This window comes from Amphiprion ocellaris, chromosome 4 (assembly GCF_022539595.1).
Source record: "Amphiprion ocellaris isolate individual 3 ecotype Okinawa chromosome 4, ASM2253959v1, whole genome shotgun sequence".
Classification (NCBI taxonomy): Eukaryota; Metazoa; Chordata; class Actinopteri; family Pomacentridae; genus Amphiprion; species Amphiprion ocellaris.
Genome location: NC_072769.1, coordinates 16342901 through 16361254, shown reverse-complemented (window position 1 = coordinate 16361254; position 18354 = coordinate 16342901). Strand labels below are relative to the sequence as shown.

The following is an 18354-nucleotide window of genomic DNA, read 5'->3' as shown; positions in this document are numbered from 1 at the left end:
TGGTAAAATGGTAAAAATTGTTACTAGTTTCAGGTTAGGATTTACAGTAAAAGGTCATTTTCCGGATGAGGTGCTGGCCTTGATAATGAGGTATGTTTCCAGGGGAGACGGCACTGTCTTAATGCAATCTGGCTTCGTCTTTCTTTCCAATACACCTATTCAGACAGGACTCACTGTATAAGTGCTTATCCCATTAAAACTCTTCTTTGATGTAATGATTTGTTCTACTATACACGTTCAGAAAGACAAAGGCAAGTTGACCAGAAAAAAAAAAAAATCTGTACATACATATCCATGGATAAAAATAGTGCAACATCAAGCTTTTAAGTTAGACTGCTACATAATTGCTGAGTGTAAGACTGAACCATAGTGGGATGGTCAGTCCACGTGGTCAGCTCAATGTCCAAAGGCACCACGTTAAACCACAGTCCCTTTCCCAGGAAGAGGAGGCCCCACGCTTCATTTAGTTTTCTGTCGAAAAAGAAGAAAAAAAGAGCACAAATTCATCATGTGGTGACTGAAATCTAAGCTGGACCAAAGTCATTGTCTCAGTGAAATTCAATAAAAGAAGCAAAGTATTTACCAAACACATAGTCACGCCATTTTAGCCCGGTTAGGCCCCTCATTCGCGATTGTCTCAGCATTTTCGCTGGTGGTGGTTGTGATGGTTCAGTAGACACAACCCCGGGACTTCTGTTTTTGCGTTTCATCCTTCCCACTGGCATTTCACCCTGCTCCTGGACCGATCTAGGTGCAGAACCCGCCAGCTCTCTCGAGGCAGTCCTCCTGCTCACGCTCCTTCTCCTCTCAGTTTTCACAGCTTTAACAACTCCTACCAGTTCCCTCTCTCTTCCTGCAAAGAGGCATGCAGAAGGCGACCCGTCATCCAGTGTCACAGTACAGGAGTCCGACTCCTCCTCAGCTGATTCGTTGTCTGGAGAGTTGATCTTCCTCAACAACACCCGGCATTCCTTCAGGGACTCAGGGCTCCAGGCTTTCGAGCAGAGGTTCCGCTCTTTGCGTACATCCACAGGCTCCTGAGTCTGGTAAGCAGACCTGATCACAGATCTGTTCTCCATCCACTTCCAGCTCCACCAACACCCAGAAAATAGATCTCTTGTTGATCTGCGTAATGCTTTCCGTTTTGGTTGCAGTCCAGTTACTACATGTCCATTTGAGCAACTTCTTGCTACATTTATGTTTTTTCTATTCCTTTGCCTCTTTCGCCACCTCTCCCTTTCTTTCCGCGTTAGAAGCCTTTTCCTTGCTCTAAACAGAGCGACTTGGTATTTAAAATATGTTCTGTTTCTCCAGCACTGGACTCCTTGACTGAACTTGCCTGTTGGAAAGCTGGGTTTGAAAAGTTGTCGTCTGATATTATGTGCTTCCTTATTCCTATTCCTCAGCCGTCTCTGAGCCTGCCGATGTTGCAAAGGACTTTTTGGCACAGTTTTGGCAAACTTCTTGATGTGTTTACGGAGTCGCTCTGCCTGAGGACTGTAGCAAATACTTTTTGTACTGGCAGAACGAGGAAAGTGCCGAGGTTCATAAGGACGGGAGCTTGCCTTCTTGACAATAGCCAGAGATTGCGTCTCTGTGGTCTGCATAAACCAGGAGCAGATCTGCTGCATGCTATAGGACCTTGGCTTGTTAGCTGGACAGTCAAACAGCGTTCGAACCACAGAGGAATGTTTTGACTTCCTGGTAAATGAACTGTTGCCTTTAGTACCTAGTTGGGAGTTAAAGGCAATTTCTTTTTCTTGGTTCTCTACAGTGTCTGAGACCCAGGTGTCAGAGATGACTCGTATTCGCCTGGCAAGCTCCTGGTTCATTGTCTTCTCCTCAGTTGATGCTTCCCACCACCGTAGTGTCTCTTTAGGTGTAAAGATTGAATCTACAGATACTCCTGCCACTTTGCTCAGGTCCTGAGAGCCACCCTTCCTCTCTTGTCCACAACGCTGTCGTTTTTCCCCTGAAGTTTCCACACTAGTCTGTTGCTCCTCCAGTCGCCTTTCATTGCTGGCCTTGTTTAGCAGGAGTTGTTTCGAGCGCCGCACCAGAGCGTTACTGCGACTGTACGATCTGGAGGTGGCAACAGCATGCAGAAAGTGGATGGAGGGTTTTCTCACTCTCAGTGAGTGTCGCACTGCCACAGGCTGATCTGGCAGTCCGTCTTTATTTTCATCTGTTGTCTCGCTCCCTTCCACTGTTTGACTCCTTTTGCTCGTTAACTGGTGACTGATTGTCCAGGGCTCTTTGGCAGATTTGAATTCTGGTAGAATTACTTTCTTATGAATTATTGTGCCAGGTGACTGCCGAGAATCTTTATTTATTTGAATTTTGCGCTGTCGAGGTGAGACTGTAGTCACTGTGACTGAAATTCCAGAGATTTTAACTTTTGCTGGTCTGCCTGGTTTCCTCGAGGGGACAGATTCACTTTGCTTCTGACATTTGATGTTACTGCCAGATTGGGGGGCAAGCTCTTTCACAGGGCTGACAAAATCCAACTCCTCTGAGGCTGGTTTGATACTACCTAAGCTGCTCTTAGAGTTGTGCAATAAAATGCCCAAGTCACTTTTACAACCCGCGGCTTGCCAAGCATCATTGAATTCTGTTTGCAACTGTTCAAAGCCTTCAGACACGATTCGCTTGTTTCTCCTTGAACGACCATACTTTACTGTTATTTTGAGGTTCTTGTTTACATTCTCCTCAACATCAGATGCTAAAAGACATTTTCCATTTACCGTTTTTTCCCCAATTGCTGCATCCACAGCCTTCTGCTTACGTGGTCGACCAATGGGCCTCTTCTCTTTCTGTTCTTGCTGTGGTCCCAGCTTCTTTGGCCGGCCTGGACGCCTTTTTGGAGGAGTGGTTTCATGGAAAGATGACAAGTTACCTGGTGATCCCTGGCTTTCGGTTCCAGCTACACGTTTAGTTGGAGTGCCGTCACCTGATTTTCTGGAACCATTTTTAGGTGATGAGGAAGTTGACCTGGGCGAACAGGCAGACTTAGTTGGTGAAGAAGTTGACTTGGCAGGTGAACAAGTAGACTTTGCTGGTGAAGAAGCTGACTTGGGCGTTGAAGAGGCAGACTTCGCTGGTGAAGAACTAGACTTAGTTGGTGAAGAAGCAGGCTTGGGTGTCGAAGACGCAGACTTGGGTGTTGAACACGCAGACTTGGGTGGTGAAGAAGCAGACTTGGGTGTTGAAGACGCAGACTTGGATGGTAAAGAAGCAGACTTTGTTGGTGAACAAGCAGATCTTGTGCGTGAGGTAGCAGATTTCAGTGGTGAAAAACTAGATTTTGCTTGTGATGTCACAGACTCATTGTTCTTGCTTTTGTGCTTCTGAGGTGTCCCTGACCAAGAAGACTCTTCACAGGGGTCAAAAGACTCTTCTGCCTGTGTACCAGAACCATTGCTTGCTGACTTGAGACTATATTTCACTCCATCTTTATCCTTAACTGGTGATACAAACATGAGCTTAATTGGACTAATGTACTGGACTTGGAAGTTGGTAGGACTCTCTACACGGGTAGTGGGTTTGATGGTGACATCCTCATCTGATGGGCTTTTCTGCATCTTTGAGAGCTGTAGTCTTCTCGGAGATGATCGTAGCCTTCCATAAGGTGTGGCAGCCAAGTCGCTGATATCTGTCCTATTGTCCAAGCTGCGTTTTTTAGGATTCTTCTCTTTGGCAGCCACACTTTGGGGAGAGACCTGGCATTGATCTTTTGTGCAAGATGGCCCATGTTGTTCTTTCTGTGTTGATTCAAAGGCAGGCTTCCCTGTGTGCTCATTAGAGGACAGACAGGCTTCATTTGTTGATTCATCTGGATCTTTGGATAAGGCATGCAAGGTGCTAGATGTCAAAACCTTGTCCTTTTGTGCTCCTTGGTTAAAGATGCTTTCAGAGAAACATGCAACAAAGAACATCTTTCTGGGCTCTGTGACATAGGAGGAGAATCGCTGTGGAGGGACAATACTTCTTCCAGACTTTCTGGCCCCCTTGGAGTGGTTTGATTGACATTTCTGTCTTTCTCTACTGCAGTCTTTACCATTAACTGGTCTGTTGCCAGTGTCACAGCTTTGATCTAATGGAGTTTCTTTGTGGTTACCATCACTTTCAGCGCTGCCACCCTTACCGTCTTCTCTACAGGGCTGACCACACTGTTTAGCTGAGGTTGCAGTCACTGTAATCACCTGTGTTTGAACACTGTCATCCTTTGAGCCTTGTTTGCTATACTTGCACTTTAGCTCAGGGGTTTGTACTTGAATACCTGAGAAAGTAAGATCTTTTTCTTCACTTGATATTTCCCTTTCTTTCCCCTCTGTTTTAATGATCTGAATTTCTTCTGTTACTATAACTGTTTGAATTTCTTCCTTTACTTCATGCCTGTCACTTTCTGCAGACGGCATGTTCAGTGGTCCCTTCCTTTCTCGACAACTGTCTACATGTGCTACACCTGCTTCAGATTCTCTTTTAGACACCTCTTTCACTAGGTTTGGGTCTGGTGAAATGCATGTAGTTACAGAAACATTTTCATCTTTCAGTTTTGCCTTCTTTCCTAGTCGCACCTTTCCCCTACTGCAGGACTGATCAAGCATAGCAAGCTCCCGTTTGATTTGTAAGGTATGCCGTCTGGTTGAAGCATCATCAGCAGGTGTTGCTATAGCAGCAAGGACTTCCTGGCGACGACGGGAGCGGGTATTGGGGGACTTGGCCTCTCCATTATCATGGCGACTGAAGAGCTCGCTGAGATTGTAGTCACTGGCACTGCCTGTGTGAAGCACTGTGGTGATGATTTCAGTCAGGTGGGCATCAGCATGAATTTCCAGATTCTGACTGGTTGAGGGTGACTGCGTCTGCTGCTCCTCAGAAACACAGATGGCCGTGGAAACCAGAGTTGGGTCCCTGTCGAGCGGTCTGATTGTTTCCAGTTTCTCACTGAAGCGATTCATAACGTCTTGCAGTAAAGCGCCACTTGGGTTCTGTTCAGCCTGACTACTTCCTGGTGTCATACACTGTAGCTCGTCTTCTGTAGCTGTATCCACATTGGCTTCCTGGTGGTTAGCACTCACAAGACTGTCTTTAACCATCAGGTCATCTTCCTCTTCTTGTCTATGATGAAGAAGAGAGGGTGGTTTTTCATCAGTTTTCTTACCCATGTCTGAGGGGATGGGGGAAAGAGGGGGAGGAGAGGGGCTCTGCTCTCTTTTCAAGACAGGACAAGGAGGATCCCCATCTGCCGCCCCTCTTTCTACTGTATTCCTGACTTGTGTCAGACAGACCTGGTTTAGATAACAGGGACAAGAGTGGTGGTTGTGTTGGTTAGAAGAGTTCGATGACGGAGGGCAGAAATTCGTGGAGGGAGTGCACAGTGGAGGGGACTGGGATAACGGGGACAAGGATGCAAATGAACACACTATTTTGTTGGTATGACCATCAGCCAGGCTTTGGCAGGAAATGCAATGCAACCTCTTGGAGGATAAAACAGTGTAAGTTTCCATCCTGCACCTCTGCACACAGTCATACCTTGATCCTCGCTGACCTTCACTGTTACAGTCTTTCAAAGAGAAGTGATGGATGCTACAGTTGGACTTGGAGTCTCCTAGATGGTACCCTGTGCTGCCTTGACTTTGATGCTCACAATCAGTTAAAGGGTAGTAGAGGCTGCGGTTGTGGGCTTTACATTCATTTAATGTGACTGAATGAGGGGTACTGTTGTCCTGTGGGTTTACACCACAGTGACAGCAGTGAGATTCAGTCTGGCCTACAGGTCTGTGATTAAGGAACGACAGTAACTTTTCCTGGTGTGCCAGCTTCAGGATCTGGGAGAGTAAGGATCGGTGTGGTGGACAGAGAGAACTTAGAACAGCATCCAACGCAGAACTGTGATGAAACTTAGCCCCTCGCTGTCCCAGATCTCCCAGGTCCTCTGTGATTGACGGCAGCAGGGAGCTGGAGGCAAAAATGGAAAAACTGGAGTGAGGAGGTTTTAGTAATAGCAGAGCCCAAATTAACCACAAATAAGTACTCACCAAGAATAACAACAGAGTCTGATGATATTTTTAGGAGTAACTTTATATTGTGTTCTAACATACTACTGCCTAGTATTTGACTTTCACTTCTCCATGTGTGGATATTTTGTAATCCCCAGGCTTGCTTACTGCAGCAAACATAACCGTGCCTGATAATTTTCATTCCACTGCAGAATGAGCCAACTGCAGCCCACTACATTATTGCCATTTGTAGCATTGTTAAAGTAGTCATTTATTGTAATATATAGGTATCCTTTGTTACCATTGCTAGGCTTTGTGAAGCCAGTGTTTGTCAAACCAGCAGGAAAGAACAGTTCCTTAAAAACAGCAAAAATGAACCCAGTCAAGCAAACCGTTATCTTTGTAAAATTATGACAAGCAACTCAATAGATTAGAGAACTGTTTTATTGAGAAGCTGCTGAAGGCAAATGATAACATTCTGCTAAATGCAGAAGGAACGATTGTAGAAACGCTCAAACTTAAATGTTTTTTTTCATCACCACTTTTGCCAACAAACTAACAGTTCCAAAAAAAAAAAAAATTCTAATGTTCAAATCAATCAACAGGTCCTAAAGGTGATATATTTCACTATAGAATCAAGCTATTTATCTATTAACAATAAATGTTTTGCATGTTTGATATTGGACACTATTTCCAGCAGTTTAAGTACTGTATGCATCCAAACCTTGTCAGGGTTCAACGAGTTTGAACGCATTTACATTCTGTAGTGTTGATGTTGAATTCTATAAGATAATCAAATTATTTTTTAAATCACTTAAATAATTTAATTGCCACATAAGCACTAAACAACCACAATAGGCAAGAGTGTAATTTCTGGACGAAATAAATTATATAAGCTAACATTTAAAAGTGTTCATGCAATTGTAGCAATACACATATCACATTGCATCAAAGTGCCCCATTACAAATCAAGAACTACTACAATCAAACTAGTAAAATCACAGTTCTGAAGCACAATCAATAAATAAGTATGCATTAACAACACAAAACAGGTTTCTACAATAAAAATGCTTCCTTTAAATCACAGTGCAATTACTGATTTATGCATAAATAGCAGATTTATAATATGTTGCTTTAAACATTTGCCAGCAGTTCAGTCCAAAAAACAAAAGAACATCTTAAGCTCAAAGCCCTGGTGTGTTCCCAGAATATAATGCAATTAAGCTTGAACAATGACAATTATCTTTTTTCTATTTCTCAAGAGGTGTTCGGGCTTGTATACAAACTGGCCCTTTGATATAAATAGAGAACTCCCAGAGTAAAGATATCATGCTGCACAAAGCTGTAGCCCCAGACACAGGCACTGTTTACCGTTATGAGCAGAGACATTCAGGAGCGGAGACATCAGTGTTGCAAAGGCTGAAATTCTACACAATCATGTGACAAAAAAAGCTTAAAAAAATTAAACTGCTTCACAAATCACTCTTAAAAATGATCAGTAACACATAAAAAGATAACCAAAAGGGGCAAATGCTTAGCTAAAAACATGGCAGATCTCCTGTAAATGCCACAGGGCAGAATTTCAACCATCTTTAAAAATTATTTTACACTCCACCAAATGGCTGACTCCGTAATAATTTACTTGCAGAAGTTTAAGTGTTATTGATGGCAATAAATTTACACTTAGGTGTTGTTCCATGAGAGACAAAGAGCTCATAAGTGTTCCTAAACTAATAAGAGCTCCCACCCCAGCAGAGTCAGTATCCTAACACAGAGGTCTTCGATGTGAAACCTGACGCTGGGCTATAGGCAGAGAGAGTTCAGAGGTATATGTGGCAACGAGGTTAGAGAGTGTGAGTGAGAAACAGGCAGGCTGACATCACAGCAAAACAAATTGAAGCAGCAGTTGTGTGGGTAACCCTGAAATGCTGTTTTGGTAATAGCATTGTTGATGGAAAAAGGTCCATCTGAGAGGCAGATGTGAGTGTAGACGCAACATTTTGCATTTTCCCAGACACAGACAAAGAAGCCTATAAGTCTTGCACTGAAGAACGTTGTGGTCACATTGCCAAATTTTCACCAATACCTTAAACTACTGTAACCCCCAGTAGCCGACACAATCAACCATCAATAGCGGTTAACCCTATCCATACAACAAATACCAACCTAGGCTTCACGCATTACACCGTGAGTCGCCTTTGAATCATTAGCTGAAATGAGTTTCTGTCTTTGTGCCAGGCAAACAGTCCCGTAAAGTAAGGTCAAGCAGCAGTCATGTATGAGGTTTACAGTAATACAGCTACAGTAGCAGAAGTAGTAAATATCTGAGATAAAAGAATATTTTTTCACAAACAGTACACAAACACAATAACATACATTTCCCAAGCTTATCAGTGCACATTTTACAACATGCTGCACATTTGCATTCCAACTACACTGAATACAATGTTCAGACTAGCTTGCACAAAAAGAGAGGAAAACCGTGGACACAAAATGGCTTTCTTAAGCTAATCTCTTACACAAAAACTCATAGGTAAAATGTAGCCACCACAGCATTTTATACTGTACAATCTCCCTGTTTGTAGAGGTGTCTAGCAATAGTAATGAGTTTTTAATTTGTTATAATGGCTCTAAGTCACTTGATTAACCTAGGTAAGATACCCAGAGAGAGATAGAAAGCTGCAAATGACAATCATCAGCACTCCTTTACCAAGGAGCTTTAAGAATTGAATTAAACCTGAATAACCTAATAATCAGCTATAAATAAACAGCTAGCAAAGATGAAAGTCACACTTTATTTCTTAGCTCCAAAAAGGGCCACAACAGTGTTGCTCATACCTGATTCTCAGCAATCTTTTAGACAACAATCAATTTCAGCTTTTCTTCTTCAGGAGAAACCAAATTGTATAATATGAAAACCAAGTCAACAATTTCCTGCAGGTCTTTAAGGATAAAGCTGGTATTAATTTATTTCCCAAAAAATATATTTTTTGCCAACAAATATAACAAGACCAAAGCCAACAATTGATTTGTTCTTACAAGTAGCATTGCAACCAACCATAATTTAAAAATAAAAAAAAATAAATAAAATGAATTCTCTCAATGAATCACTATGGCTATAAATGTCTGAAAATTGCCCACTGACATAACCTGCAAACTAAAATACCGAAGAATATGAAAAAAATTTAAACAAAACCCAGCGATATCCACTTTAGTATCACACAGGCCAAAGAACATAAGAATCTTGCTTTTAAGCTTAAACATGACCATATTTGGTATTTTTTTTGCTTGATGTATATAATAAGAGTCATAAAATAATGAGATGTCACTTAAAATCGATAAATTATCCCGGCCAGAATTCTTTTTAGGTTTGGTCTTTTTATGGGATTTGCTGGTAACAGAAAACTATTAAAATAATTCCAGCCATATCCTTCAAGATCTTTTAGCTTTAGTAATTCAAAACAAAAGCTATGAGGAGTTTGTTGAGATAAACAGCCGCTGTAAACAAAAGCTGCCTGCTGAGCACCACTGCTTCTTTAAAAAATGCTGTACTTTGTAGCTTTTTTAATAAAGCCCAGGACGAAGCTAGAGAAATACAGCTTAAAGTATGACTGTCACATTACAGACACAGTTAAAAGACCTGAATATTAATATCCATGTATTTTGTAAAGGCATGTGTTGTGTTTTAACAAGTGTCTCCAGAAAACATGTATGTTGTAAGAGGTTATGTGTTCAAGTGTTGAGGAGTTCTCGAGGCGTTCTGTGGTCTAGAACCTCTTTGCATTAGCAGTGGAGGCAAGACTCCCTGAGTTGGTGGAACTGGTCATGGTGCCAGAACCAGAAGAGTTGGATGAACAAAAGTTGACAGATTTCTTCTTGGGAGGGTTCTTCAGTGTTCCAGTACGTTCTTTGACTTTGTATTCCAGTGTGCTATGAGGTATCCCATAAACCCCCTGGGCCTTGGAGACACTCATGCGACCAGCCATCACCATAGTAATGGCCTCCTCCAATAGTTCGTGATCGTACTGCCGATATCTCCCACGTTTCTTACGAGGTTGCTTGTCCTTATCTCGGCAACCCGACCCGTCTTCTGAGTCGTCCAGTGAGGATCCACGTGGTCCCAGGCAATGAGGTGACTGGCTGGCACTGCCTGGACAGCCTTGTGCCAAGAATGGAGGTCTGAGTTTGAAGAGAGATGAAGGTCTGGCAGCTGCTGTCGATGAACTGGCAGTACCCTCAGTTGATGAGGTACGTTGATGTAGGTTTTCAGCCCTGCTGCCATTCTCAGCTGAGGCTGACCTGTTGTGGTCAGACATGGAACGAACCTGAGGAATACGCAGGGGTGTGGGCAGCTCCAGACTTGGGGTGGGGCTTGGTGGGGGCTGGAGAGCATCCCTGAGCTGGGGAAAACAGTGAGGGAGAGTCTTCTGCAGACCACTCGGCTGATAAAAGGTAAGAGCAGATGAAGGAAAACTGAAGTCTCCATTCTCCTCTGCAGCTCCTCCAATCTCTGCCCGCTCTGCCCACGCCGCCACCTTCTGCAGAACAAGACGGGCTTCACCGCCGAACATGGATGACATCACATTGTACGACGTCACTTCATCCCTGAAATCTCTGCTTCCTGGTGTAAGTTGATGCAGCATCCCCAGCCTTCCCTCAGCCCAGCCGTCCAGACCTTGCCTCAGGGTTTGAAGAGGTATTCCATAAAGCAACGCGGCCCGCTGCTCCGGCAGCCTCCCTGAACGTATATCCTTCAAAGCCTTGGACAGCAACCCCTCAGACAGCTCCCAGCTCCTCTCATTGTACTCCTCCTTCTGCCTGCGCTGCCTCCTAGGAATGGGAGGACCAAACAGCAGGGTCAGGATGGAGGTGATGGAGGGGGTTTGATTTTGGCATAGGGAACAGGGGGTGTAGAGCGAGGGGTCCACTCCTTTATGCCTTGTGTTGGTAACATCACTGCGACTGTTAGTTTCATGTCTGTATGTTCTCAGTCTGTTTCTGGGCCCTCACACACAAACTGCTGCTGTGTGTCTCTCACACACACACTCTGTGTGGCAAAGCCTCTTCACGTCCAGGTGGGACAGTCTGTGAATGGCTGGGGTTATTTTGGCGCTCACATACAACCCTTGTAGTTTGTGATATCCTTCAGTGAGAGTCCTACAAGCTTGAGGGTTGAATAATCAAACTCATCATAACTGGATCAGTAAACAAAGAGGTAAAATCGTTGTGAGGTACTGCAATGTTCTCCTCATTGTACAATCCTGAGCTGTTGGCAAATGTTATAACACGGCTATTGCTGTGACGTTACCGCTCAAGAGATAAAAGAGTCAACCCCATAGAACCAAAGCAATAAATCTGAACTAGCTTCTCAGAATGACTCAGATTTACCCCAAGTACCGCCAAAAAAAGAGGCATAATCATTTGGAGCGGAGAGGTGTCAATTAGCTGACTAAAATCAAGCAGTGCACGTAAAAATAACAGCAATAAAAGACGGTATTAATACTAACTTCTCCCCCTTTTTTTTTTACCATTTTATACATGTGTAAGAAAATGCAATAGTCACCAATACAAAAATCTGGAAGAATTAGGTATTTCCTCACATGCAAATTGATGTTTTAGTCATAGTCGATCTGAACAAGAAATGCTGTGGTCACATAAATCTGTTCTTATAATTCAGAAAAACTTCAGTTTTAGCTAATAATAATGATAGGTCTCTCATATTTTGACATAAACAGGATATGAAAGAACCTTATAGAGAAAAGAAATCAGAGCGTAACAAAACTCTTACCCTGACGCTTTGTGATTGGATGAAGTTGCTGAGCAGGCAGAATTCCGGTTGGAGAGGTCTAGCACGCCGTCTGCTACAACAAAAATTGATTTAAACTAGTTACAGTGTCAGCACAGTGGTTTCTTTCTTTCTGGAGTTGCCCATATCATACTCTGGAAAATATAGAAGCTTGAATCATTTATTTTCAAGCTTTGAATTCAGACTGCATTTAAGGCTTTCCCTACCTGGGTCAGGTTGACTCTCTTTCTGCTCCTGTGTTCGGCTCACGGTGAGGTCAAGAGGGGCATCTGATGTTTCTGACAAGGGTGAGGAGGTCCTTGTAACACCATTTGTATTGGTGGGGAGTAGGCACTTGGACGCGTACTCCATAGCAAACTGATGTATCATCTTCTTCATCAGCTCCTGGGCAATCAGAGGTATGTTGGAATCACAGCCCGAGGGCACATCTAAGAGAAAGATAGGACAGATAGGAGTTAAAATGACAGGTGTAAACTTGTAACATAAATATAATCTCGAGGACATCTTGTAATTTAGTTGACGGTACACTTTTTAGGTAGGAACTTTGATGGAGATTCTTGTTTTGTTCATACCATAATTATTTCTTAATTGTTTTCTAAAATTTGTTATTAGATGACAACATTTATCAATACTGAGATTTAAAATCACATGAACCACGATGCAGATTTTCATTCATATCAGTCACTCCTACCTTTAACTAAGGTACAAGGATTGGTTATGTGGAACATGGAAGTAAGCCCTGACCTGATCAAAGCTGAGTCACTTATTTCAGATTCATAACTGGTCTCAACCTTGGAAGCATTTTGATGTTAAATTACATTTTCTGTCCAAGCCCATGGGATGACTTCAAGGACCCCTTCCCAGCTCAACACCCACATCAGGAAATCTTGAGCTGGCATATACAGTAAAACGACACCCACAATAGACTGTTAACCTCAAGGGCAGGACTAGTCAGAGGAACCAGGACATTGCTTGTGGTAAAACAGATCAAATATAATGTTTAAATCAGTACATTTGAAATGCAGTGCACCTTCATTGCACTGGTGTAGCAGCAGCAATATCAGAAGATATCTCAAATCTCACTACATACTGTGTGTAAAGCAAACACTGCTTTGTGGGGGGAAAAAAATGGGATTTGGCAAGGCAAATGTGAGGCCTTTACACGTTGACAAATCAAAGCAGAGCGGTGGGGTTTTTCAATCACACTGATTTAGAGCATTGCTACTGTTGCTGCTCATTATTCCATCCAAGATAGTGACTGTAAACAACAAGCAGAAAGCTGACAGCTGTGCACCTATGGCAGGTGTAGATTATTACAAGCTGACACATTTGCGCAATGTTCCACAAGGCGGAAATTCACCTGACTCACCTTTCTTGTGAAACACAGCTTGGAGGAACCTATGTGCTGACTGGCTGCTCTCAGAGTAATCAGAGGGGGAGGACAGGGGCGACGTGGCTGCAGGTACTTGATCCTACATTAAAAAAGAAAGTTACTTTACTGGTGATTTTTTCATTGTTAGGAATGTGTTACATCTTATAGTATATATTATTCTTCAAATATAAATACATACATATTTGCTATATGACTGTCATGAGCTAAGAATGACTACAATCTTGACTAGAATTCTTACACTGAGTTTGTCCAGGGGAAGGTTGCAGAACGAACACTGAGAGCGGCTTGACTCCGGGGACCAGTCGTCCACCGCTTCGGGTTCACAGTCTGAAAGATAAAATAACATATAACCAGGAATTAATAAAGTAGGAACATCTTGTACATCAGCAATCAAACTGCCACCTACTAGAGGCAGCTCTGGTTTTCAAACTGCCTCTTCACACCAATTTTCCACCAAGAGAACATGTCAGACGCTGTGGACGCATTTCAAATCTCCTGTGTGCTAAACTGTCATCTTGCCCAAAGCCAACATGACAATACACGCTGCAAGACGACAATTGTTTCATTATCTTTCTGTAAGATTTTTATCAGACACACTGACTGCAAAAATCTTGCTCACCAGAAAGTCTTGATCAAAAACTGCCTGTGAGAGGACCTGTACTGTTGTGCAGGACATTTGGTTCTTTCACTACTGACTAACACAGTCATTATTTTAACTAATTCCTATTCTTTATTGAATTACTTTTAGTATCAAATGTAAAAGCAGACAATTTTGCACAATGTTAAAGAAAAATCAAAGAGCAGGACTGCTTTATGACAATAAATCTGCCATGAATAAACACAGTACAAATGCACTAGAGAAGCTTTGGCTGATATTCATTAAAAATAATTAGATCAGGGGCAAATAAGTAAACATCATTCAAACAATGTTTTCACTCAGCAATTCATCATGGCTGCCAGGTCCCTATCACACATCATCTGATTATGTTCCAGGCAAGCCTCACTCAAACTCCAGATGGCACTGCTGACTTCACTGTGAGATACTGCCAGATAGTGTCAAACGAGCGGCATGTTTTGGCTGCTGGTGACTCACAAACGCTGGGGGCCTGTGAAAGCATGTTACAAGCTAAAGAGAAAGCGTAGAGCCACTGCGAGTAAAGATAATTTCAAGGTTATTTCCCTGAATGAAAATAAAATTGCAGAGGATTGTTTTTTGGATCTTCGTGAATACGTCTATAGGTATAAGCATGGGTTTGATTCAAGGGTGTATATCAATCCCTTATAGCTCATACCTGATATGACAGGAGAAGCTGCAAGTCAGTTTCTTATGTTGACATTTTATCAAGTCTAAGAATTCCGATTGCATAACTTACAAAAAAGAGAGCAGGCAAAATCTGTCAAAAACTCCCTCCTAGGTGAAGGAACCATAGACTATACAAAAGGAACTAAAATTAAAAGTTATTATGGCAACCAGCAGAGACCAAATAACTTGAAATAATATTTGCAGCCACACAATGAGCAGTGAATACACACAGCAACATTTAGGGCAGTCCCCATAGATAGACATTTATTTTTTCACAGAAAACAGATGATAGGATTTACTATACCTTGTTGGTATGGTCATACCTTTTCTGAAATGCAGCATAATCTTAAAATATCTCATTGTGTAATTTATTTGACTTCTACAGGGCACTGTACCATAAAAGTATCTCTTGATGCTAGTGTTTATCTTAGTTCCTTGCTTTGGGCTGACTCCAAGTTTGATACCATGCTGCTTCCTCAATTTAGTACCAACCTTGTGGGTACTGCTGCTACATTTTATGGCTATTTTTATGACATGACTATGTATACACTAACTATGTTTTGCACTGAAAATGTTACATAACATCCTCCTTTGAGTCTGTAGTCTGGCAAAACAATGCAGACAGGACTGGAGACATTTTCTAAGGTGTGTGTGTATCGATAATTCTAAAGATAAAAAAAAGACTGAATTAATCACTTTCAAAAATATTTATGTCAAACAGTAAACATGCACGTGACACAATACAGAATATGTGCTTGTTGCTTGGTGACTCGCACTCAAAGAGAAAATCAAATATGTGTCAATAAGTAGCTGAAAAAACCCAAATCTCCAACAAATGCACATCTGGCAAAGCTAGACTTAAAGGAGAAAACAAGAGAAATAACTGACATTTTTTAGGCTTTAGATTGTAAATATAGGATTGAGAAGTCAAAAGGCACTGAGAGAAACACTAATGCATTGTTTGTTTGGATATTTCATCATTTTTGTTGAAAATAAATGCACAATCCTCTTATGATTTCACAAAAGGATCAAGACTTTAGAAATGTGCACACTCAGTAACCCACCATCAAATAAATTGAGGTCTCTCAGCAGCAATGGGCCATAGATTCCCTCCAGAATAGTTTCAAATCCTGCAAGACAAAATAAACAGATACAATCCATCAGTGCTGATATGGACAAAATCTACACACTTGGAATGCTTGACATTTGGGTGCCGTCTATTCTCTCCATTTTATTCCCAAATTTACACTAGTTTTACTGCAAGAGCACAGATTTATGCAGGCAACAGTGCTACGATGTTGTCAGCTTCAGGGAGACACCCAACACGTTCAATACTAATATCCCGTCTCTATAATAACTAGCTGAGCAACACAGGATTCGTGAGTAGTACTGATATTGATTACTTGCTTTTCTATGTATTCTGATATCACTCTCACCAAACGCCACAAACAGTAATGAATCCTGCTAACTTATGGTGAGCTAGCCTCGACGCTAGGGGCTTCTGCAGAATAAAAACGGTGTTCAAAATAACAAACAGTACGAGGAAAACCGTTACCCGAGACCGCTGAAATGAATGCTTCTCTCATATTGCACTGACATTAACGTAGCAACAACCCCCTCCCCCAAATAACATCAACGGTGTTAATGTTAGCTTAGCATGGCATTAGCATAGTCAACATATATGTCAATAAACAAACGAAGCTAATCTTGTAACTATCTGTTCGCGACAAATGATATGCAACGCCTTAATACAAGACTACGATATCTTCATGGTCATAAAAGAAGCTCTGAAAAAGCTAACACCGGAGAGCAGCTAGCTAGCTCAGAGGGACAAAGAAAATGAGCCAACTCGAGCGGCTAGCCAGCTGGTAGACATTAGCCCAAGAGCTTAACTTAACCGCTAAAGCTCACCACCTATGGTGCCAGGCTACGGGCTAGCTGCTAGTTAGCTAGCATTAGCTACCGACCCAACATAGCGATCCCTCTGCTGCCGGGCAAAATTTTTGAAGCCCGGCAGTTTTTTTTATACACAATATGAAACTGCACATGGATCATACCAACGCAGTGTATCAGTTTGTGTCGCCAAGAATCAAGTTCCCGCCGAAACCCTTTTCTTTCTGCCGTGCATTTAGTGCACTGCACGGTCGCCATTCTCCGTCCTTCCCCCCTCTCTCTCCCTCTGTCTGAACGACAGGAGGCGGCTGTGGACGCTTCACCGCTGCAACACAGCGACTACCGCCGCTCACCGCCAGGGGAATCTGCTCCTTCTGTTTGTGTATTTGCCGCAGGATAGGTGCCTTGAGGCACATTGCTGCCTCTACGAGGGCAGGGTGTCAAATATTATGTACCTGAGTCCTGAGGTTGCAGTTTCAGGACCGCAATTCCAGGACCCTTGTTTGTCCAGAGGATAACCAAACTGGATGACTCGGGGTTTGGGTGGGGAAGTGAACGACTTGTGGCTTTAAAGGTTTATTCCACCCAAAGTACTACTTTCTACCCACGTACTCCAAGTTTGAAAGGTTTATTCAGTTCAGTTAGTACTTTCTAACTAAGAACTTACAATTTTAAAGGTTTATTCCACCCAGACTACTACTTCCTGTCCAAGAATTAATCGTTTTAAATGTTTATTCCAGACATGTAGTACTTTCTAATGAGCAAGTAATGGTTTAAAAGGGGTATTCCAGTCAATGACTACTTTCTAACCAACAAGTTAGGGTTTGAAAAGTTTATTCCACCAAAAACACAGTTTTCTGTGGCTGTAATTTTAAAACTTTATATTTCACAATTTGTACTTTCTAATGAATGAGTAATGGTTGTAAGGGTTTATTTCAGCCAGTGAGTACTTTCTAAACCACAAGTTGCGGTTTTAAAGATTTATTCCACCAAAGTTATTACTTTCTGTCCAAGTACTTCTGTTTACAGTTTTTTCCACCCAATGAGTACTCTCTAACCAACACGTTATGGTCTGAAAGGTTTATTCAACCAAAAACACTATTTTCCGTCCAAGTACTTAGGTTGCAACTTTAAAACTTTATGTTACACAATTAATACTTCCTAATGAATGAGCAATGATTTTAAGGTTTTTTTTCCAGCCAGTGAATATTTTCTAACCAACAAGTTATGGTTTTTAAGGTTTATTCCACCAAAGTTATTACTTTCTATCCAAGTACTTCTAATGTTTACAGGTTTTTCCACTCAGTGAGCACTCTCTAACCAACAACTTATAGTTTGAAAGATTTATCCAACCCAAAACACTATTTTCCATCTAAGTACTTAGGCTATAACTTTAAAACTATATATTACCCAGTTAGCACTTTCTGATGAATAAGCAATGGTATTAAGGCCTTATGCCAGCCAGTGAGTACTTTCTAATTTACAAGTTGTGGTTTTAAAGGTTCATTCCAGTAAAACTGCTACTCTTTGTCCAAGTACATAGTTTTAAATGTTAATTCCACCTAGTTAATACTTTTTAACTAACGACTTATGGTTTTAAATGTAATTCCACCCAAATAGTACTGTTCTACTCAACAAGCTGTGGTTTTATAGGTTTATTTCACTCAAACTACTACTTTCAGTCCAAATACATAAGCCATAATTTTAAATCCTTATTCCAACCAATTAGTAATTTATAAGGAACAATTTGTGGTTTTAACGGTTTATTCCACACAAATGGTACTTCCAAACTAACAAGGTGTGGGTTTAGTGTGTTATTCCACCCAAAATTGAGTAAAGAACTGGTTGCCATGTTGTCTGGCCCAAAAAAGAGTTGATGAAAAACAAGGGTTCCACTGAAAGAATGTGGTCCACACCTCTGAAAATGCAAATGCAGCATCCTGTGCTGTAGACAACA

The 18354-nt window shown here is 41.8% G+C and overlaps 1 protein-coding gene across 2 annotated transcripts; it reads right to left on the bottom strand.

Annotated features, from left to right (window-relative positions):
• Positions 1-327: 327 nt before the first annotated feature.
• lcorl (ligand dependent nuclear receptor corepressor-like) lies at positions 328-16725 on the bottom strand. 2 transcript variants are annotated; one of them, XM_023265713.3, is made up of 8 exons: positions 16562-16725; positions 15569-15634; positions 13440-13528; positions 13178-13280; positions 12015-12236; positions 11791-11863; positions 584-5961; positions 328-471 (listed from the first exon to the last, which is right to left on the bottom strand). In XM_023265713.3, exons 1-8 carry the CDS (start codon positions 16653-16655, stop codon positions 464-466), a joined length of 6033 nt encoding a protein of 2010 aa, XP_023121481.1. In that variant the 5' UTR covers positions 16656-16725; the 3' UTR covers positions 328-463. The 2 variants fall into 2 exon arrangements, with proteins under 2 accessions (XP_023121481.1, XP_023121482.1); XM_023265714.3 differs by having other exon boundaries at positions 11791-11860.
• Positions 16726-18354: the final 1629 nt, after the last annotated feature.